This window comes from Macaca thibetana, chromosome 2, assembly GCF_024542745.1.
Source record: "Macaca thibetana thibetana isolate TM-01 chromosome 2, ASM2454274v1, whole genome shotgun sequence".
NCBI lineage: Eukaryota > Metazoa > Chordata > Mammalia > Primates > Cercopithecidae > Macaca > Macaca thibetana.
The window spans coordinates 70692675-70716564 of NC_065579.1; the positions used below are offsets into that span (position 1 = coordinate 70692675).

At 35.4% G+C, this 23890-nt stretch overlaps 1 protein-coding gene across 6 annotated transcripts in view; it reads right to left on the bottom strand.

Moving 5' to 3' along the window:
- ZBBX (zinc finger B-box domain containing) overlaps nucleotides 1-23890 on the bottom strand; it is a 143843-nt gene that overhangs the window by 36783 nt on the left and 83170 nt on the right. For 5 of the 6 annotated variants that reach the window (XM_050779955.1, XM_050779954.1, XM_050779953.1 and 2 more), the window contains 3 exons: nucleotides 16931-17084; nucleotides 7203-7319; nucleotides 273-530 (listed from right to left, as the gene is read on the bottom strand). In XM_050779955.1, the coding sequence (XP_050635912.1) occupies nucleotides 273-530; nucleotides 7203-7319; nucleotides 16931-17084 (529 nt within the window). The remainder of the gene's footprint in view (nucleotides 1-272; nucleotides 531-7202; nucleotides 7320-16930; nucleotides 17085-23890) is intronic. The other variant, XM_050779956.1, reaches the window with a different exon arrangement.

Consider the following 23890-nt stretch of genomic DNA (forward strand, 5'->3'; position numbering starts at 1 on the left):
TTCTGTGCACATGAAATTATTCATTCCACAATTTAGCTGTGTTTTATAGACTATGGGGACCATCTTTGGTGTGGCTGGGCATCTACACATTTTTAAACATATTCAGAGTGATGTCAGAGGATTTCCAGGAAAACAGACACAATGGTTGATGGTGAAAGAAGAAAAGGGAAAGCTTTCTTGTTTGCTGGCTTGTTTTGTTAGCGCAAGACATGAAGAATCAGGCTGAGGGTAGAGTTAATTAGCATTATTGAAAGTGAAAAAAATAGCATTACCTGCAAGAGTTGTCAGCACTTGTAATTCTTTTTCCAAACTGTCTAAGGTACATTGATCAGTAGTGTCATATAAGGAAAGCTCATTCTGGTCAGTAATATCAATATATTCAATTTCTGAAATTTCAGAAGCAGCTCTAGACAATGATTGAGCAGCTGCACTTCTTGATCGACAAGTAGAGGATGAAAGGCAGCTGGAGCTTTCTTTAACAGAGTTGGAAAGTGGAAAATTTGATGTTGAAGGTCTCTGTGATTTCCAATCTAAAATTAAAAGTAAAAAGATTTTAAATCAACTTCTAAAAATTTGAATGAGTAGTTAAAGATACAAGTTACCAGGTCCCTGCACACAGAGAAGTTAAGTTCATGTAACAGAGTTTATGCAAAATTAACTTTGACTATCACCCTTTCTAGCTAACCACATTTTCTTAATCTCAAATTACTTTTCCAATGTCATAAAGAACACTTCTGTGTATTTTTTCCCTAATTTTCCTACATTCAGAGAAAAACAAACTAATTTTAATATTCACAAAGGAAAATATCTATAAACTAAGTCAACTTCATAAAGAAACAACACACAATTTTATAATGTGTTCCAAAGCCAAGCACCACGACATGTGTCTTAAATTCCAGGACAATACCACACTATACCTTGCAAGAAAAAAACCCTTAGAAAAAGCATGGTGCCACTTCCTAGTGAACCAATTTTACTTGATGATCTGTAATTTATTCTTACATTTAAAAATATGGCAACAAAACAGACTAATTTACAAAATCTACATGAATATTTGGAAAAACACAGGCTTTAAAGAAATTGAGATCACATCTCTAATTTTCCGAAGGATGAGCTCACTCTCTTCTGGAAAAGTTCCAGAAGCACCCATCTCTGTCAGGTTATTACATTGTTCCACTAGGACAGTCACTACTTTGTCTTGATCTATTTTGAAAGTCAACTTAGCTGGTTTCTTCAGCATGTTTGCTTCTTTCACAGTAGGAAAAAAAAAAATCTCTTCAAATCTTACACTAACACAACATAACTAATTTCTAATTTGGTACTTCTCACAAAATATTACTTAATAAGGCCAAGAGAGTTTTCAAGGTACATATTTAAAAATTTGTAGGGCAGGTAAATGCTTTAATGTAATAAATTATTGTTCTGATTTAGGTAAATATGTTTATAGTAAACATAATTATATTATAAGATAACTTTGCACTCCCTTAACACAAACTGGCTTTGTAAAACTATTAGGTGAGTTAATGTGCAATTGTCATTATCATAAAAACTCTAATTTGATGGAACCTATGCCATAGAACATTGTTTTCATTCTAGCGACTCAATGAAAAATATAAAATTCAAAAAAGTGACTACAGGCGGTCATCATGTATTAAGTATTGAATGACCACTGAGTTGATGTTGTTGTTGTTGTTGTTGTTGTTTGGTTGAGACGCAGTCTTGCTCTGTCACTAGTGCAGTGGCGCGATCTCGGCTCACTGCAAACTTTGCCTCCCAGGTTCAAGCAATTCTCCTGCCTCAGCCTCCCAAGCTGGGATTACAAGCACGTGCCACCACACCCAGCTAATTTTTGCATTTTTTGTAAAGACAGGGTTTCACTATGTTAGCCAGGATGGTCTTGATCTCCAGACCTCATGATCTGCCTGCCTCAGCCTACCAAAGTGGAGTTTGTCTTTTTTAACTCAAAAAAAAAATCTACTTCAAATGTGTCTAATACTTCAGAAGACTCTGAATACAGTATGTAATTATTTAAGCAATTAAAATTGACCAAGGTAAGTTTCAAAGGGTACCAACTGTAATGAAAATTTCAGAAATCAATTTTTAAAATAGTTTTTATTGAAATAAAATTATGAATAAGTTAAAATAAGACTGATCCTTTGTGTCTATTTGTGCTCAGAGAAAAATAACAGGCTAAAATATGCCTAAGTGTTAAAAACATATATATATAATTATCCCTGGGAGTTATTTTTTAAATTTTTATGACTATAAGTTAGAAATGATTTCCTCTTTTATCTATAATATGTAAAGAACCATATTTATGGCAATCAAGAACCAAACTCTCCACGTCTACATAAGGAAGCAATAGTAGGGGCGCTAACAGTAGCCGCACAAGTCAGTGAGTGTAACAATAATTCACAATATAAACCAAAAGTTCTACTCTATGGGGTAAACCACATTTTAGTATCTGTACAATGGTATGTCTCAGTCAAGGTAAAATTTAAAGGAATTTACAACTCTTACTTTAAAAAAAACAAACCAAAAGAAAATGCTATGAGTAAGGACTGGACTTCTGCCAATTCACAGAAATGAAGAAAGAAATATTTAATATAATGTAGATGCCCTTCAGAAAATCTAGAAGAGTACAAACACTGACGAGAACATTTGATTGTCACAGTATTTAAAGGTAATTGATCCCCATTGAGAAAAAGGACACAAAGAACAGGTCAGACTTATGCTTAGCACACAGCAAAGAAACAGACCATCTTTCTTACTGGAAATATGCTCAAAGTGTAATTCAAAGTAATTAAAAGACAGAAAGAGATAGAAGAGGCCCCAATTTGATTACTGATTCTGTTATTGTTCTTTTAAGTCAATATAATGACTTAATATCTAATGCTTAATATATAAGGGTATAATGTTGCTGTTAAGTTTAAGATATAAGACAACATTAATACTGGCACTAATTAAAAATGCCATGATTGAGGGGATCATTCCATAATTTTAAAAAAATCTCAGTTTGTAGATTAAAAGCATAAGAAGTTACTTCTGGAGTAACGTGCACCATCACTGTCAATGCAATCGTAAGAAATTATTGATTAGCACTGATCAGTTATATTCTAAATGTAACAAAATTAAATTTCCTTGGTGTTAACTAAAGAATATATGCTCTATGATTACTAATAAACTAAGCCAACTATTGGGAAGACAAAATTCAATAGTGCCTTCAAATTATATGAATGGGTACAGTATTACTGGTAAGGATATAAAAAATAGGAGTAATTCACTGAATACTATTTAATATGATGATAACCGTTATTGCTATTCTAAATACAAAGTTAGAATTAAATAAAATGTAACTATAGCAACATGATTTTAGGTAGTGTTTTAATAACAAATAATATTCTTATCAAAAGACCCAGTATTTTGATCTTAAATAAAGTTTGCAAAACACTATTGTCTATTGACATTCTTATTCCATTATATCAACTGCTGAGAATTTATACATAAAAAGAATTCTTAGAAAATACATTTCTCAAAACATATAGAAATTTGATTTCACAGCACGGTTAAGTGGAAAGAATACTAAACTAGGTAGCTAAGAATGCTATTGTGTTATCCTATAGAATTAGAAATCAGCTTATGACCTGTGAAATACAAAATTCAGGAACTGGATAGTACAATATCTTAAATTTATTCCAACTCTGAGAATTTGTGAATTAATACTCAATCAAATTCAATTATAAAATTATTTATCACCTCCTAAAACTGCCAGGCACTGTGTCAGGATTGGGGTATTCAAAAGTGAGTAAGACATTGCCTCTACCCTCAAGTTGCACTCCAAACTAACACACAGTTCTACTAGCCTACTCTGCTCATTGGAAAGCACTTACTGAGCACTTACAATAGGCCAGGCCCTGTTCTATTACTGAAGATACACCAACAAACAGGACAGGCTAGTTCTTGATTTCTTTCCAACCAAGGGTAAGAGAGAGCAGGAATAAAGCTAATAAGATGATGTTAAATAGTGATAGCTTTTACAAGAAAGATAAAAGAAGGTAAATGTGATAGAGGGACTCAAAAGACCAGCACTAGATAGGGTGGTGTCAGAAGGCCTCTCTATGGAGGTAGCATCTGGACTGAGGCTGAATAATGGAAAAGAACCAATCATATGAAGAGTGAGAGAATGGACAGGGAAATTTCAGAGCATCCTGGATAAGAGACAAGATCTAATTCTAAGGCTAAGAACTGAGTAAGAGAGTAGCTTAAGAACAGAAAGAAAGCAAATGTGGCTACAGTGTAGGAGAAGATGCAGTTAGGAGACATGGGTAGCCAACCAAGGTGTTGCTGTGTGATACATGGTAAGGCATACTTTTTTCTACTTTCTATAGGAATCCATGGAATGCTTTAGGCAATAGAATGGCATGATACAATATATGGTTTATATTTATGGAAAGTATGATTCACTTCCTATAAGCTATAAATATTAATATATAAGCTATAAATATCAATACTGTTATGAGTATAAACAACTCAACTCACTGACTATAAATAGTAGAATATAATGGAAATGAATTATAGCAACATAGTTTTGGGAGAAGTAAAAGTGAAAATAGGAGACAAATGAGAGATTACAGACAAATGACTTGGGCTAATCTTGAATAGTGAAGGTAAAAGTGGTTAGAATTGGGGTCGATTTTAGAGCTGAAATCAGCAGAATCTAAAGATAAATAGGATGCACTGAGTGAGAGGCAAGATGACTCCCAGATTTCAGACTTAATCAATGTTTGGATAGAGTTGCCATTTCCAGAGGCAGGAAGATGGGGTGGGGGAGGATTAAGTTGTGGCAGGGATGGGAAGAATGAATGAACTTGCTGCTAAACACACATAGCTATGATGTCTTTACATTCACGGGTTTTTAATTTTTGTGGAAATGGGAATTCCATTATATGCTGGCATACAAGATTTCTGTAATTTGTGACAGAGCCAGGCAATTTTTAGTTTAGTTTAGGCCACTATCCCTGTTTAGAAAGCCATTTCCTAACTTCTCTGACTGGTAAATATTGTAACTTTAAAGACTTAACTGAATGTTACCTAGTCTCTAATATCTTGCCAATCTACATTTTTCAATAGCAAGGTCATTATTTTATCATCCCTATTTCTAAAAAATACCCCGCTTATATATCTAATTATTATAGCTAATAGGACATATTATCATTAATTACCTATTAATGTCCAAAAGTAAATTACTCATAGCTCTTTTTATAAAACTTATATGTGATATAGTTTATATATTCACACACACATTTTACATATATCAGAAAATTTATAACAGTTTTCTCAAAATAAGGTATTCAGACTGTCTATATTAGTATAAAAAGGAGCTGTTGTTGTTCAAGAAATAAATGCAATTTCCTAGGCATTATCTCAGCCTTAATTAATCAGAGTCCCTAAGAGTCAGATCCAGAAATCTGCATTACAAGAGGTTTCCCAGGTGATTACACTCATACTGACTTTTGAGAAACTTTATACCGGACTCTAAGCTCTTGAGCAATAGAGATAAGAGTTTGTTTTGTATAACCAGTGTCTGGCAGTAGTGCTTCAACAACATTTTTTTTTGAGATGAAGTCTTGCTCTGTCTCCCAGGCTGGAGTGCAGTGGCATGATCTTGGCTTGCTGCAAGCTCCGCCTCCCAGGTTCAAGCAATTCTCCCGCCTCAGCCTCCCGAGTAGCTGGGACCACAGGCACCCGCCATCACGTCCAGCTAATTTTTTGTATTTTTTAGTAGAAATGGGGTTTCACTGTGTTAGCCAGGATGGTCTCGATCTCCTGACCTCATAATCCACCTGCTTCAGCCTCTCAAAGTGCAGGGATTACAGGTGTGAGCCACCATGCCCAGCCAACAAATGTTTTTTATAGCAAATTATTGATTTTGACTGATCTGTCCAAACTGATACTTAAAAGCATTTGACTACTGATTTGTAGATTTGTCTTTTTAATAAATTTCTCATAGCATGTATATGAATTTGTTTTCATCAATATACAGTGACTTATAACAGTTTGTTCTGATTGCCTCAGAGGGAAGCAACCCGAATTTTTGAAGTTGACATAGACTTTGATGTAAAAATAGGCATCTAATTATAGAGCCAAAAAAACCCATAAATACATTGTTTTCTCCCTAAAAAGTTTTATATCTGACAGATTCTCAACATAAATGCATATGGAAAGGATCTAAGCTAGCCAGAGAGGTTTAATCATAGATTTTAGGGCAAGAGAGACATAATAAATCTTATATGGAGAGACGAATCATATGCAATTAAATTTCTGCCTTGAAGATAGCCTTTAAACCAACGCAAATAGCCCACTTTCTCAAGTATTCCTCCTAAACTGTGAGCTTAATAAGATCAGGGAATATTACTTATGTATCTCTTTTATCCTCAGGGCCAAGCCAAGTGCTAATATCCTCAATATATATACTGAATTACCTGAATTCATTAGTTATATACTACAACTTTCTACTTTGGCATAAAGCAAACCCATTATAGCTGGTATAATGGGATAACAGTAATGTTCTAATAATACTAGTGATTTTAATGATGTCATATACTCTGTATAAACTCATTAGGAAAGTATTAAAATAGACATTCAGTATGTCAAAAGAATTATTCTATGGAAAATCTTATAATTACTTTGTTTAGAGAATAGAGTTAATGAACTGAAATGAAGATTCCAGGGTCAGTACATACAGAATTATATTTAGAACTAAGCTTTCTGAATCCCGGCAATAAGCATCTTAAGCTAAGTCAATCATTTCACATATGGTTCTGTCTGATCATAATATAGGTAAAGAGTAGGCAAAATCTGGTATAAACATACTGCTTCCTGAGTGAGTAATGAAACTGAGTACGTATTTCATAAGGATTGTTCAAAATATGCCATACTCTTAACTACACTTTGCAAATGTTATTTCCTAATACATTGCTATAGAAAATAAGATGATAATTCATGCCTTTGGAAAAATGAGTACACTTATTTTTGTGCTTTGGTTTTGGAAGAAAAGTCGAGGACATTTAGTTAAAATGAATGATTTTAAATTACAGAACTTCAAAAACTAAATTTCAGGTGCCTACTAAACTGCTAATAAAGCTAACTACTAAAGAAAGTAAGCTGCCAACATGGCACCGCTGCCTTTGAGTCAATGTTACCCATCTTTTGCTGTTTTCTACTTGATGATGGACTCTGAGCACCCTGCAGAACACCCAAGACAATTGCATTATCAGCATGTTCACTTAAGCTATGGTCTGGAATCCATTCTCTGTCTTCTGAAATTGAAAAATAATAAGATAATATAAAGTTTAAAAAGAAGAAAATCAATTTTATTAGTTTTGTATTTATGTCTTACTGGACAATATTTAACTGAATAAAGAATATTTATAACAGTGATATATATTATGAAATACAAAATCTTATTACAAAATAAAAATCATTAAATTAAAATATTTTAATTTTAAAAATTTAAAAAGTATAGACTGGGTGTGGTGGCTTACGCCCGTGATCCCAGCACTTTGGGAGGCCGAAGCGGGTGGATCACCTGAGGTCAGGAGTTTCAGAGCAGCCTGGACAACATGGTGAAACCTTGTCTCTACTAAAGATACAAAAATTAACCAGGCATGGTGGTGTGTGCCTGTAGTCCCAGCTACTTGGGAGGCTGAGGCAGGAGAATCACTTGAACCCAGCAGGCGGAGGATGCAGTGAGCCGAGATCATGCCATTGAACTCCAGACTGGGCAACAAGAGAGTGAAACTCCATCTCAAAAAAAAAAAAAAAAAAAAAAAAATTAAAAAAGTATATAACAATGCAACATAAAGTATTATTGTTTCTACATGAATAAACACATTTGAATACATAAGATGCCTAAGAATATAGATGTCACCAAGATCTAGTTTTCAAAATGAAAACCAAAAAATCATGAAGAGAAGGTAGTCAAATAGGAATAGCTCCAGTCTGTAGCTCCCAGTGATATTGACACAGAAGGCGAGTTTTCTGCATTTCCAACTGAGGTACCTCTCACTGGGACTGGTTTATCTCCTTGGGTCTGGTTGGACAGTGGGTGCAGCCCAAGGAGGGCAAGCTGAAACAGGGTGTGGTGTCACCTCATCTGGGAAGGCAAGGGGTTGGGGAACTCCCTCTCCTAGTCAAGGGAAGAAATTAGGGACTGTACTGTGCACTCTGGCTCTGATACTGCACTTTTCCCATGGTCATCGCAACTCTCAGACCAGGAGATCCCTTCCAGTGTCTATGCCACTAGGGACCTGGGTTCCCAGAACAAAACTGGGCGGCCACTTGAGCAGACACCAACTTAGCCACAGGAGTTTATTTCTCATACCCCAGTGACACCTGGAACACCAGCGAGACAGAACCATTCACTCCTCTGGAAAGGGGGCTGAAGCCAGGGAGCCAAGTGGTCTGGCTCATCAGATCCTACCCCCATGGAGCCCAGCAAGCTAAGATCCACTGGCTAGAAAGTCTCATGGCCAGCACAGCAGTCTGAGCATGACCTGGGATGCTCGAGCGTGGTGAGGGGAGAGGTGTCTGCCATTGCTGAGGCTTGAGTAGGCGATTTTACCCTCACAGTGTAAACAAAGCCACTGGGAAGTTCCAACTGGGTGGAGCCCATGGCAGCTCAGCAAGGCCACTATGGCCAGATTGCCTTCTCAAGTTTCCCTCTCTGAAAAAAAGGCAGCAGCCCCAGTCAGAGACTTATAGATAAAAACCTCCATCTCCCTGGGATAGAGCACCTGGGGGGAGGGGCGGTTGTAGGCACAGCTTCAGCAGACTTAAACATCCCTGCCTGGCAGCTCTGAAGAGAGCAGCAGATCTCCCAGCATAGTGTTTGAGCTCTGATAAGAGACAGACTGCTCCTCAACTGTATCCTGACTGGGAGACAACTCCCAGTAGAGGATGACAGACATCTCTTACAGGAGAGCTCTGGCTGGCATCTGGTGGGTGCCCCTCTGGGATGAAGCTTCCAGAGAAAGGAACAGGCAGCAATCTTTGCTGTTCTGCAGCCTCCACTGGTGATACCCAGGCAAACAGGGTCTGGAGTGGACCTCCAGCAAACTCCAACAGACCTGCAGCAGAGGGGCTGAACTGTTAGAAGGAAAACTAACAAACAGAAAGGAATAGTATCAACATCAACAAAAAGAACATCCACTCAGAGACCCCATCTGAGGGTCACCGACTTCAAAGACCAAAGGTAGATAAATCCACGAAGATGGGGAGAAACAAGTGCAAAAGGGCTGAAAATTCCAAAACCTGAATGTCTCCTCTCCTCCAAACGATCACAACGCCTCACCACCAAGGGAACAAAACTGGATGGAGAATGAGTTTGATTAATTAACAGATGTAGGTTTCAGAAAGTGGGTAATAACAAACTCCTCCCAGCTAAAGGAGCATGTTCTAACCCAATGCAAGGAAGCTAAGAACTCTGAAAAAAAAGTTAGTCGAATTGCTAACTAGAATAAATAGAGAAGAACATAAATAACCTGCTGGAGCTGAAAAATACAGCACAAGAACTTCATGAAGCATACACAGTAGCCGAATAGATCAAGTGGAAGAAAGGATATCAGAGGTTAAAGATCAACTCAATGAAATAAAGCAAGAAGACAAGGTTAGAGAAAAGAGTGAAAAGAAATGAACAAAGCCTCCAAGAAATATGGGACTATGTGAAAAGACCAAATCTACATTTGATTGGTGTACCTGAAAGTGACGGGGAGAATAGAACCAAGTTGAGAAACGCTCTTCAGGATATTATGCAGGAGAACTTCCCCAACCTAACAAGACAGGCCAACATTCAAATTCAGCAAATACAGAGAACACCACAAAGATATTCCTCGAAAAGAGCAACCCCATGACACATAATCATCAGATTCACCAAGGTTTAAATGAAGGAAACAATGTTAAGGGCAGCCAGAGAGAAAGGTTGGGTTACCCACAAAGGGAGGCCCATCAGACTAATTGCAGATCTCTTGGCAGAAACCCTACAACCCAGAAGAGAGTGGGGATCAATATTCAACACTCTTAAAGAAAAGAATTTTCAACCCAGAATTTCACATCCAGCCAAACTAAGCTTCATAAGCAAAAGAGAAATAAAACAATTTACAGACAAGCAAATGCTGAGAGATTTGCCACCAGGCCCGCCTTACAAGAGCTTCTGAGGGAAGCACTAAACATGGAAAGAAACAAACAGTACCAGCCACTGCAAAAACCTACCAAATTGTAAAGACCTTTAATGCTATGAAGAAACTGCATCAACGAATGGGCAAAATAAACAGCTAGCATAATAACAGCAGGATCAAATTCACACATGACAATATTAACCTTAAATGTAAATGGGCTAAATGCTCCAATTAAAAGACAGACTTACAAACTGGATAAAGAGTCAAGACCCATCAGTGTGTTATATTCAGGAACTCTATTTCATATGCAAAGACACACATAGGCTCAAAATAAAAGAATGGAGGAAATTTTACCAACCAAATGGAAAGCAGAAAATAAGCAGGGGTTGCAATCCTAGTCTCTGATAAAACAGACTTTAAACCAACAAAGATCAAAAGAGACAAAGAACACCATTACATAATGGTAAAGGGATCAATGCAACAAGAAGAGCTAACTATCCTAAATATATATGCACCCAATACAAGCGCACCCAGATTCATAAAGCAAGTTCATGGAGACTACAAAGAGATGCAGACTGCTACACAGTAATAGTGGGAGATTTTAATACCCCACTGTCAATTTTAGACAGATCAATGAGACAGAAAATTAACAAGGATATTCAGGACTTGAACTCAGCTCTGAACCAAGTGGACCTAATAGACATCTACAGAACTCTCCACCCCAAATCAACGGGATATACATTATTCTCAACACCACATCACACTTATTCTAAAATTGACCACATAATTGGAAATAAAACACTCCTCAGCAAATGCAAAATAATGAAAAGCATAACAAACAGTCTCTCAGACCATAGTGCAATCAAGTTAGAACTCGGTATTAAGAAATTCACTCAAGACTGCACAACTACATGAAAACTGAACAACCTGATCCTGAATAACTACTGGGTAAATAACAAAATGAAGGCAGAAATGAAGATGTTCTTTGAAACCAATGAGAACAAAGACACAATGTACCAGAATCTCTGGGACACATTTAAAGCAGTGTGTAGAGGGAAATATATAGCACCAAATGCCCACAAGAGAAAACTAGAAAGATCTAAAATGGACACGCTAACATCACAATTAAAAGAACTAGAAAAGCAAGAGCAAACAAATTCAAAAGCTAGCAGAAGACAAGAAATAACTAAGATCAGAGCAGAACTGAAGGAGATAGAGACATGAAAAACCCTTCAAAAAACCAATGAATCTGGGAGCTGTTTATTTGAAAAGATCAACAAAGTAGATAGACCACTAGCCAGAATAATAAAGAAAAAAGAGAGAAAGATCATATAGATGCAATAAAAAATGATAAAGGGGATATCACCACCGATCCCACAGAAATACAAACTGCCATCAGAGAATACTATAAACACCTCTATGCAAATAAACTAGAAAATCTAGAAGAAATGGATAAATTCCTGGACACATACACCCTCCCAAGATTAAACCAGGAAGAAGTTGAATCCCTGAATAGACCAAAAACAAGTTCTGAAATTGAGGCAGCAATTAATAGCCTACCAACTGAAAAAAGTCCAGGACCAGATGTATTTACAGCAGAATTCTACCAGAGGTACAAAGAGGAGCTGGTACCATTCCTTCTGAAATGATTCCAAAAAATAGAAAAAGACTTCTCCCTGATCTATTTTTATGAGGCCAGCATCATCCTGATACCAGAACCTGACAGAGACACAACAAAAAAATAAAATTTCAGGCCAATATCCCTGAAGAACATCTATGTGAAAATCCTCAATAAAATACTGGCATGCCAATCCAGCAGCACATCAAAAAGTTTATCCATCACAATCAACTCGGCTTCATCCCTGGGATGCAAGGCTGGTTCAACATATACAAATCAATAAATGTAATCCATCACATAAAGAGAACCAATGACAAAAACCATATGATTATTTCGATAGATGCAGAAAAGGCCTTCAACAAAATTCAACAGCAATTCATGCTAAAAACTCTCAATAAAACTTGATATTGATGGAACATATCTCAAAATAATAAGAGATATTTATGACAAACCCACAGCCAATATCATACAGAATGGGCAATACCTGGAAGCATTCCCTTTGAAAATTGGCACAAGACAAGGATGCCCTCCTCACCACTCTTATTCAACACAGTATTGGAAGTTCTGGCCAGGGCGATCAGGCAAGAGAAAGAAATAAAGAGTATTCAGTTAGGAAAAGAGGAAGTCAAATTGTCTCTGTTTGCAGATGACATGATTATATATTTTGAAAACCCCATTGTCTCAGCCCAAACCTCCTTAAGCTGATGAGCAACTTCAGCAAAGTCTCAGGATACAAAATCATTGTGCAAAAATCACAAGCTTTCCTATACACCCCTAACAGACAAACAGAGAGCCAAATAATGAGTGAACTCTCATTCACAATTACTACAAAGAGAATAAAATACCAAGGAATACAATTTACAAGGGAAGTGAAGAACCTCTTCAAGGAGAACTACAAACCACTGCTCAAGGAAACAAGAGAGGACACAAACAAATGGAAAAACATCATGCTCATGGATAGGAAGAATCAATATCATGAAAATGGCCATACTGCTGAAAGTAATTTTTATTTTCAATCCTGTCCCCATCAAGCTACCATTGACTTCTTCACAGAATTGGAAAAAAAACTACTTTAAATATCATATGGAACCAAAAAAGAGCCCACATGGCCAAGACAATCCTAAGCAAAAAGAACAAAGCTGGAGGCATCACACTACCTCACTTCAAACTATAATACAAGGCCACAGTAACCCAAAACAGCATTGTACTGGTACCAAAACAGATACATAGACCAATGGAATAGAACAGAGGCCTCAGAAATTATACCATACATCTACAACCATCTGATTTTGACAAACCTGGCAAAAACAAGTAAAAGAAAAGGATTCCCTATTTAACAAATGGTGTTGGGAAAACTGGCTAGCAATAGGCATAAAATTGAAACTGGATTCCTTCCTTACACCTTATACAAAAATTAACTCAAGATAGATTAAAGACTTAAATGTAAGAGCAAAAGCCGTAAAAACCCTAGAAGAAAACCTGGCAATACCATTCAGGACATAGGTATGGGCAAAGGCTTCATGACTAAAACACCAAAACCAATGACAACAAAAGACAAAATAGACAAATGGGATCTAATTAAGCTAAAGAGCTTCTGCACAGCAAAGAAGGTATCATCAGAGTGAACAAGCAACCTACAGAATGAGAGAAAATTTTTGCCATCCATCCATTGGACAAATGGCTAATATTCAGAATCTAAAAGGAACTTAAACAAATTTACAAGAAATAAACAACCCCATCAAAAAGTGGGCAAAGGATATGAACAGACATTTCTCAAAAGAAGACATTTATGCAGCCAACAAACAAACAAACAAACAAAAAGTTTATCATCACCGGTCATTAGAGAAATACCAATCAAAACCACAGTGAGATACCATCTTACACCAGTTAGAATGGTGATCATTAAAAATTCAGGAAACAGATGTTGGAGAGGATGTGGAGAAATAGGAGTTCTTTTACACTGTTGGTGGGAGTGTAAATTAGTTCAACTATTGTGGAGAACAGTGTGGTAATTCCTCAAGGATCTAGAACTAGAAATACCATTTGACCCAGCAATTCCATTACTGGGTATATACCCAAAGGATTATAAATCATTCTATTATAAAGACACATACATACATATGTTTGTTGCAGCACTGTTCACAATAGCAGACTTGGAACCAACCCAAATGCCCATCAATGATAGACTGGATAAAGAAAATGTGGTACATATACACCATGGAATACTATGCAGCCATAAAAAAGGATGAGTTCATGTCCTTTGCAGAGACGTGGATGACACTGGAAACCATCATTCTCAGCAAATATCACAAGAACAGAAAACCAAACACCACATGTTCTCACTCATAAGTGGGATTGAACAATGAGAACACACGGACACATCACACTGGGGCCTGTCAGGGTGTGGTGGGATAAGGGAGGGATAGCATTAGGAGAAATACCTAATATAGTGATGGGTTGATGGGTGCAGCAAACCACCATGGCACATGTATACCTATGTAACAAACCTGCATGTTCTGCACACGTACCCCAGAACTTAAAGTAAAATTAAAAAAAAAAAAAATGAAGAAACAAAAAATTGGAATATATATAACTAGTAAGGAGATTAAATCTGTAAGAAAAAATTTGCCAATAAATAAAAGTCCTGGACCTAATTGCATCACTGGTGAGTTCTATCACACATTTGAAGAAATAACGCCAGTCTTCAAACTTTTCCAAAAGATTGAAGAGGAGGGACACCAACTCAAACTGTGAGTCTACACCTACACTGATACTAAAGCCAAACAAAGACACTACAAGTAAAAAAAACATCAGAACAATATCATTTATAATCAGTGATGTAAAAATCTTCAAAGTACTAACAAACCAAATTCAGCAGCATATTAAAAAGGGTTATACATCATGATCAAATAACATTTATTTCTGAAATGTAAGGATGGTTCAGCATATGAAAATCCATCAATGTAATATACCACATTTATAGAGTGAAAGAAAAAAAAAACACATAATCATCCTAATTTATGCAGAAAAAGCATTTGACAAAATCCAACACACTTTTATGATAAGAACACCTAACAAACTAGGAATAAAAGGGAAATACCTCTACATAATGAAAGTAATATATTAATAAACCACAGCAAACATGAAACTCAATGATGGAAAAAAAGAACAATTCCTAAGATCTAGAGCAAGGCAAGGATGATTGCTTTTGCTACTTCTATTCAATATAAGTAGCCAGAACAGGTAAGAAAAAGAAATAAAAGACATTTGAATTAGAAAGAGGAAGTAAAATTATCTTTGTTCATAGATGATGTGATCTTATATGTAGAAGACACTAAAGATTACACAAAAGTATGTTAAAATTAACGAAATCAACAAAGTAGTAGATACAAAGTCAATAGGCAAATACCAATTGTATTTCTATATGCTAACAATGAAAAATCTGAAAAGGAAATTAAAGGAACAATTCCATTCACAATAGCATCAAAAAGAAACAAACTTAGAAATCAACATAACCAAGGAGGTGAAAGACTTATGCAATGAAAACTATAAAACATTGCTGAAAGAAACTAAAGAAGACACACATAAAGGGAAACATATCTTATGTTCATGAACTGGAGGAGTCAATAGTGCTAAGGTGCCAATGTTACCCAAAGTGATCTACATATTCAATATAATCCCTATCAAAAACTCAATGACGTTTTTCATAGAAATTAAAAAAAAAATCATAAAATTCACATGCAATCAACAGGGACCCTGAATAGCCAAAACAATATTAAAAACAAGAGCAAAGCTGGAAGACTCCCACTTGCTGATTTCAAAACTTATTACAAAGATACTGTAATCAAAACAGTGTGATACTGGTACAAAGACAGACATATAGACCAATGAAATGCGGTAAACAACCCAGAAATATATCCTCACACATATGATCAAATTACAATTATTTGAAAAATGTTATACTTATGGTATAAAACATATTTTGAAATATGTACATATTGTGGAATTGCTAAATCAAGTTAGTTAACATATATCTCAACTCACCAATAATTTTTTTGTGTGTGAGAAAACTTAAAATCTACTCTCTTAGCCAAATAATTTTTGACAAGGGTGCCTAGACCATTCAATGGGGGAAAGAAAGGTCTTTTCAACAAATGGTGCTGGAAAACTTGATATCCATATGCAAAATAATGAATCTGGACTTTTAATACCAGGTACAAAAATAAACTCAAATCGATCAAAGACCTAAATATAAAACCTGAAACTACAAATACCTTAGAAGTATAGACCCATGACATTGGCTTTGGAAATGAATTATTAAATATGACATTGAAGGAACAGGCAAGAGCACCCACAAAAATAGACAAATTGGACTTTATAAAAATTGGAAAAAATTACATCAAAAGACACTATCAACAGAGTGAAAAGGCAATCCACAGAATGGGAGGAAATAGTTACAAATAATATATCTTATGAAGAAGTAGTATCCAGAATATAATAAGGAACTCCTATAACTCAACAATGAAAAAACAAATAACCCAATTAAAATATGAGCTAAGTAACTGAATAGACTTTTCTCCAAAGAGTATATACAAATGACTTAATAAGCACATGAAAAGATACTCAACACTACTAATCATGAGGAAAATGCAAATCTAAGCTACAATATTATACCACCTCAGACCCATGAGGATGACTACTCTCCCCTGCCCCTGCCAAAAAAAGAAAAGAACAAGTATTGTCAAGAATGAGTAACAATCGGAACTTTTGTGCACTATTGGCTGTAATGTAAAACACCAACCAGATGGTGGCACATACTACTTACACGCCTTGCAGAACTCTGAGCCAAATAAACTTCTTTTATTTATAAATTATCTAGCCTTGGTTATTCCTTTATAGCAACACTAAAATGTCTAAAATAACCACACTTCTAAATGCTAAAAATAATCTTTCCTAGTTTCATTATAAGTCATAGTTTCTCACATTCTGATAGTAACCTTAAATGTAAATATATAGCAACTAATACAAGGTCAATAATTTTAGGCAAGAAGAAAATGATTTTATCCATTGAACAGAACTGCCCAGTGTTTCCTAAGATGAGACCAGACTGTTTTAGAAAAATGAGCTAGAACTTTACCTGCAAGTGTAATCCTAGTACTGGAACTGTTGCATTCTAAATGATGAGAAGGAAGTAAGTTGAGTCTTTCATTTGTATCAAAAATAAAGAATCTCTCAAGTCCTTGATATTGTTTTGTTACAGGCTTCCTTCTGCAGGCTATTTCTTGTAACAACTAAGAAACAAAATATTCAACATTATAAAGTTCATTTTCTAACTCATTAACACAAACAAGCATATTCATTTATCAGATACCTACTATATACTTGGCACAAATTCTTCCCTCATCAAGTTTAGTTTCTAACAGTGGAGACAAATAGTAACACAACATTTTTGTATATAGTAAGTTCTAACTACCGTTATAGTGATTCTCTGAAAGTTGATATTAATCCAAAAAGGACAGAAATTCATGAAATAAAATAATTTTTTTTCTCTTTCTTCCTTTATTTTCATCCCTCAGTGTCCTTGCACATAAATTATCCTGGAATTCAGAGTTACTTCCACATGCAGTGGCTGTGAACTAGTGTCTTTGTCTATATATAAAATAATTTCAAAATTGAAGGTAAAATACCAATGGGAAATATCTGACCTGACAATGGTCATGGAAAAAAAATGTAAGGTAACAAAACACTCATCATGAAGCAAATATACAAGTAGGAAACTGAGGCAAGAGGAAGATAAGTAATTTACGAAGTTTATATAGCTAGAAACTAGCAGACCTAGGCTTTGAATATAGGTCTGACTGATTTGAAACGTAGACTTATCCTGCCACCCTATTAAGTCATTTTTACATGTTCTTATTCTAGAATTGAATATAACTGGGATTTTAAAAAATGTGAATCCAGTAGAAACAGATTAGGAATTCATTAGTAATAGCTCTAGATGAGGTTATAGTATAATCAGAGTAGCTATCAGTTTTTAACAATTCCCTAATGAATCTAATCTAATTAATGCCCAAATATAGTCTGTTGCAATAAATCAATGTAAACCAAATTACTTTAATATAAATTTATAAATTATATAAATGAGATAATATTAAAGAACAAAGCTAGTGACCAATAAAGCATGTCATTAAAAGAAAAATCGAAATCCAAAATTCTCAGCACATATTCCCTGGCTCTCCCAGACACTGATAAATAATTATAGAATTCTTTCCACTCTAGTGAAGCTTGTATTTGAATTATGCAATTGCAAATCTGGAAGAGTTTTGAATGTCTTGGTTTACAGATAAAAATCCTAAAATAGTTATGTTTTATTACTTTTAGCACAAACTTACAAAGTTAACTATTGATAGTTTTAGAGCCAGAACAAAGGACCCCTGACTAGTCCATTGTTTTCCTAGCTACTGCCCTACAAATTAGTACTTAATTCTGTAGGAAGTTCCACCTTACACAGAAATCATTTTCTAAAAACTGAAGTACAAAAGAAACAATTTTATACTCAATTTGGATGGAGCACAATAGATTTATAAGTAGTTTCTTCTGATGGAATGACTTCTACTAGGACAGAAAAAGAGTAAAATAGGTTCAGGTTTAGTTCTTAGGAATGAAAAGAAAGTAGATTCAACCACTTTATTCAGAAGCAGGAACTCAGTCTGCAAACTGTGAAGCACCAATTCTGATGGCCACTTCAGAAAGCTCTATTTTACAGCTCTCTTCCATCTGCTTTTCACCTTTTGTTTTGCAACTCTTCAAATTCTCTTGTGATCCAACAACTTAATTCTTTACAGAGATTGGCCATCTCCCGTAATAAGATGCTCAGGAGAACCTTTGGCGCTCAGCTTAAGTCCTGTCTTACCAGTGGTAGACAATGTCTGTGAAACTATTTACACTTTTTTATTCATCAGATATAATTACCTAGGAATGGATTAAAACATTCTTTATTTTATTTATATAAGGGGCAATCCTGGAGTTAGAAACCCATTAGTTTGTTGAGAATACTTCTAAAATCCTATCACAGATTATTCCTGAAAAACTTCAAACCTCTCAATCCAATATCCCCCATGAGGAAAAGGCAATCTTTACATAACACTATTTTATTACTGTCCAGGACTACATTTAGTCTCACCTAATTGAAAAAAACAATAACCATGTAAGCCATTTTACAACAGTCACTGGCTTTTGATTATGTCAGCAGGTTTGAGCTGCTGAGAACTTTATGGATCCTATGCACTTAAATACTCATTCAGATTGTTTCCTGAACTAGCTCTGTCAGAACATATTTTATACTGAGCAATATTTTATACTGAGCAATGGATAGTCTTAAATTGAATAAAACAAGAACGTATCCCAGCCACACACACATTCTCATTTTTTTTTTTTTCGATGGAGTCTCACCCTGTCACCCAGGCTGGAGTGCAATGGCACAATCTCAGCTCACTACAACATCCACCTCCCAGGTTCAAACGATTCTCCTGCCTCAGCCTCCTGAGTAGTTGGGATTACAGGTGCCTGCCACCACGCCCAGCTAATTTTTGTATTTTTAATAGAGACGGGATTTTATCACGTTGGCCAGTCTGGTCTCAAACTCCTGACCTTGTGATCCACCCACCTCGGCCTCCCAAAGTGCTGGGATTACAGGGGTGAGCCACTGTGCCCAACCTTCTTTTTAAAAAACAAAACAAAATAAAACAAAACAAAACAAACAAACAAACAAAACCCAACAATTTCTAAGTTCAGGGGTACTTGTGCAGGTCTGTTACATAGGTAAATTTGTGTCATGGAGATTTGTTGTACAGATTATTTCATCACCCAGGCATTAAGCCTAGTACCCACTAGTTATTTTTTCTAATTCTCTCCTCCCACTCATCACCCTCTGATAAGCCCCAATGTATGCTGTTCCCCTCTGTATGTCCATGTCACATACCTTCCTTTTAAGAAACAGCTAAACCTAATGACACACCTGTTACATTAATTGAATAGGGTAGCATGTATTAACACATAAAAGAAGTAAAGGAACCCTTCTGTAAATTATTGGTGTTATGTAGGTCACAGCTATCCTGACAGACTCTGATCAGTTGAGAGCAGACCAGAAAGTCGATGGGATGCAAATCATCAGACTATCTAACTAAATGAAAGTTTCCCTGGATTGGATAAATAGGCAGGGCCTGAGGGCAATACATATTTCCTTATCCTCTCCTGCTGAATTGAAGAGAATGACAGGAAAGAGTTTTTCCAGTGAATTCCTTTGAGTTTATGATTGCTTTATTACTTTTGAGTTAGATTCATAGTTCATTAATTTTTACTTTTTTCTTGCATTTGGGATTATAAATTTCTCAGTAAGTACTATTTGAGTTTCATCCTATACATTATTTATCTGTGATGTTTTTGCTTACATTCAGTTCTAAATATTTCTACATTCTATTTTAATTTTTTTCATTAACCTAGACATATTTGGCCCGGCGCAGTGGCTCACACCTATGATCCCAGCACTTTGGGAGGCCGATGCGGGCGCATCACAAGGTCAGGAGATGGAGACCACCCTGACTAACACGGCGAAACCCGGTCTCTACTAAAAATACAAAAAATTAGCCGGACGTAGTGGTGGGCGCCTGTAGTCCCAGCTACTCAGGAGGCTGAGGCAGGAGAATGGAGTGAACCCGGGAGGCGGAGCTTGCAGTGAGCCGAGATCGCGCCACTGCACTCCAGCCTGGGCCACAGAGTGAGACTCTGTCTCAAAAAAATAAATAAATAAAATTAAAATAAATAAATAAAAACCTAGACATATTTGAATTGTATTAATTTTGTTAGCATTTTGCTATCAATTTATAATTTATTGTATTATGATTGGAAAACACAGTGTGTAATATGATTTCTTTAGCATTTGTTGAAACTTCCTTTGTGGATTTATTTTTGTAATATTTTGTAACATGTATTTTGCAAATGTTCCATTTGTTCTTGCAAAGAACACACATTCTCTAATTATTGAGCATGTGGTTCTAAATATGTTCTTTAAGCTTATTTGTATTGATCAAATCTTCTCTATCTTTATTAATAGAAAATCATAGTAGATTGATGGATCTGTCAATAATACCATGTGATTTTGTCCATTTTTGCTACAATATATCTGAGGCTATATTGACAGGTACACACAAATTCAGATTTTCTTTAATCTTCCTATTAAATAGTTGATTTTAACATCTACACAATGGTCCCCTTTACCCCAATAATGTTTTATTACCTTAAATTTTTATTTATTTTTTTAATTAGTGCTTGCCTTTACTCTGAAATTCCTCCCTGCCACCCCATGTTTTAAGCAGGTGTCTGGTAAAATAACTCTACACACACACACACACTGTCCACATTTATTCTAATTACTTATATGATTGAATTTATTCCTGTCAGCTTGCTTTAGTCTTTCTACTTGCTGTCAAGAACTGTGAAGGGTCTGAGATTTTACCCTACTTGCAAACCTGTTACAGTTTCATGTATGCTGGAAGAAGATACAAGTTTCCTTGGTCAGAGACAAAGGATTTTCTCACTCACAACAATAGCAGTTGCCAGAGTATCATCATTTGCACCAATTCCCAGAACCCAATTTTCATAGGACATCATGAAAAGAGCCACGTGACATCTGCACGTACCCTGAGCTGTGGTGCAGGAGAGAAATCCTGACCTTAGGAAATCCGTTTTATACTGGGCAGTAACCCTGCCTGACCTTTGCCAGAGGAAAACATTATTTATATTATACCAGACAATAAACGAACCTATTCTTTGCTCTGAAGAGGGACATAATCTCTATCGTTCAAAGCTGTTATCTATACAAGCATTCTTGAAAATATACTTTGGAACAAATAGAGTCGGTGGTTTTGCTCAAAAGATGTGCAAAAAAACATGAGCGACCCAAGAGGAATTGTATACCCAATGCTTAACCATACTATTTTTCCTTTGATGCATTTATTTCCTGACTGTTTTAGTTAATTGAGTTTTCTATATTCCCCTTTTCCTTTAGTGTTTTGGATGATATACATTGTGTCTGTAACATTTTAATTGTTACTCAAAGTATTTAACATGTATAACTAAAACACTAAATCAACAACAATTCCTACAATGGTCTCTACTTTCTTTATAATACAGAATCTTAGTACTTTTAACTGTAATCATACATATCTAACAGTCTTACAAGTTATGGCACATATTATTCTCATTCAAATTTCTTCTTTTATAATTCTCAAATTGGGCATTATAATAATTATTTTGTAATACATCTAATATATTTTTCATTTTTCCCTCACACCATTATTTCTTGCATCCTACTTCTTCCTTCCAGGTTTAATTTCTTTTTTGAAGTATATCATTCAGATGTTCATTTAAGAGGGGAAATAACTAAATTACCTGAACTTTTGTTTAAACTTGCCATTATTTTATTCTTGGTCTTGAATGACAGTTTTGCAAGCCTTGGAATTCTAGATTGTTATTCAGTTCTATTAGAAGTTTAAAGATAATGTTCCACTGTGTTACATTGTTGAGGCTCCCTGTTGCTGTGCATGAGAATTTTACTGGCAATCTAGTAATTGCTTTTGGAGATAATTTTCTATTGTCTTTTATTGCTTTTAAGATTGTCTATGAGGTATCTCAAATAAAAGTCATAATGTGGATTTGTTTTTATTTATAATGTTCTGGAATTGTACTTGGTTATTTTACAATCTGTCATATTACTAACTCTTCACACGCCTTTGCTGCAATAGAAGCAATTTTTAAAACTTACCTTCCAGGGTAATATTTCTCTCCTTATTTGTATTTAATATGCTGTTTAGTATCCATTTAATTATAATTTGAATAAATATATTTTGAATGTTAGAACTTTTTATTAGCCTTCATAAATGGAGCAGTTCATACTATCTTATTCTTAAGTTCTTTTTATTTCTTCCTATTTTTAAACATTTTAAATATAATCTCAGAGGATAGAGATTGAGTCTCTCTCTAGAGCAAAGAGCAGGTTTGTTTACTGTCTAGTGTAATAAGGATAGTCTTCCTCTAGGACAAAGGTCTGGCAGGCTTACTGCCCAGTGTAAAAGATCGGGTTTCTTAAGGTCAGGATTCCTCACTTATCACACAGCTCACTGTATATATAGATGTCACCTGGTACTCTTCATGTTGCCCTTTGGAAATGTGGAAATTGAAGTTCTTGTTTTCTCTGCTGAAATTCATGCTATGATCAATTGTTTTCTTCACTGGGGTAACGAGAAGATAAGCCCATCTGAAGTGGAGCTTTATTTTGTGGAATCTATTATGGGATAAGTTGTAAGGATGTCCATTTATAAAGTATTAGGATTTACTTCTGTCAGATACATCAGGGTATTAATAGGCATGGATTAACAATAATGTTAATGTCTTGGCTTGACAAGCAAGAAATATATACGCAAATGTATATTTGAGTAGGTATATCCAAATCTATGCTAAATGAAAGCCCAAGACATCCATTTTCCAGGTGAAATGTTTTATTGACCTAGCCAACATCACTTGCAGAAATCAGTTTCCTTTCATCTTGTTGCACCTATATGCATGTTCCTAGTGCATTCCTTACATGACTGATCAGACATTTAGGGGTCTAAGTTTTTGCAGAGGCCTCAGTTTCAATTTCGTATCTCACAAAGGCACAACATCTGTAACAAAGTGGGCACAGAAAACCAACCGTCCAAGCAGAAGTAGAAGCAACTCAAGTATTCATCCTTCTGCTTTTTTGCTTCCCTCTTCAGTTCAGGAACCATAGGAATTCATTTTAAATGACTTTTGAGCATTATTAAAAATGTTTGCCTCACTTAAATTTCCAAAGAATGTATTATTAATATTTACCATTAGTAAAGATTTCTAGTATATAGAATGAAATTCAAATATAGTTTTATAACTTGGTAACAATGAAAAAATGAGCAACTTTACCTTTACCTTTCCTGTGAGAAGAAACAAAAACTATAACTCCGTTTCTTTATTAGCCATCTTCCTGAAATAATTACCTTCTTCATCTTATACTTACATTAAACCA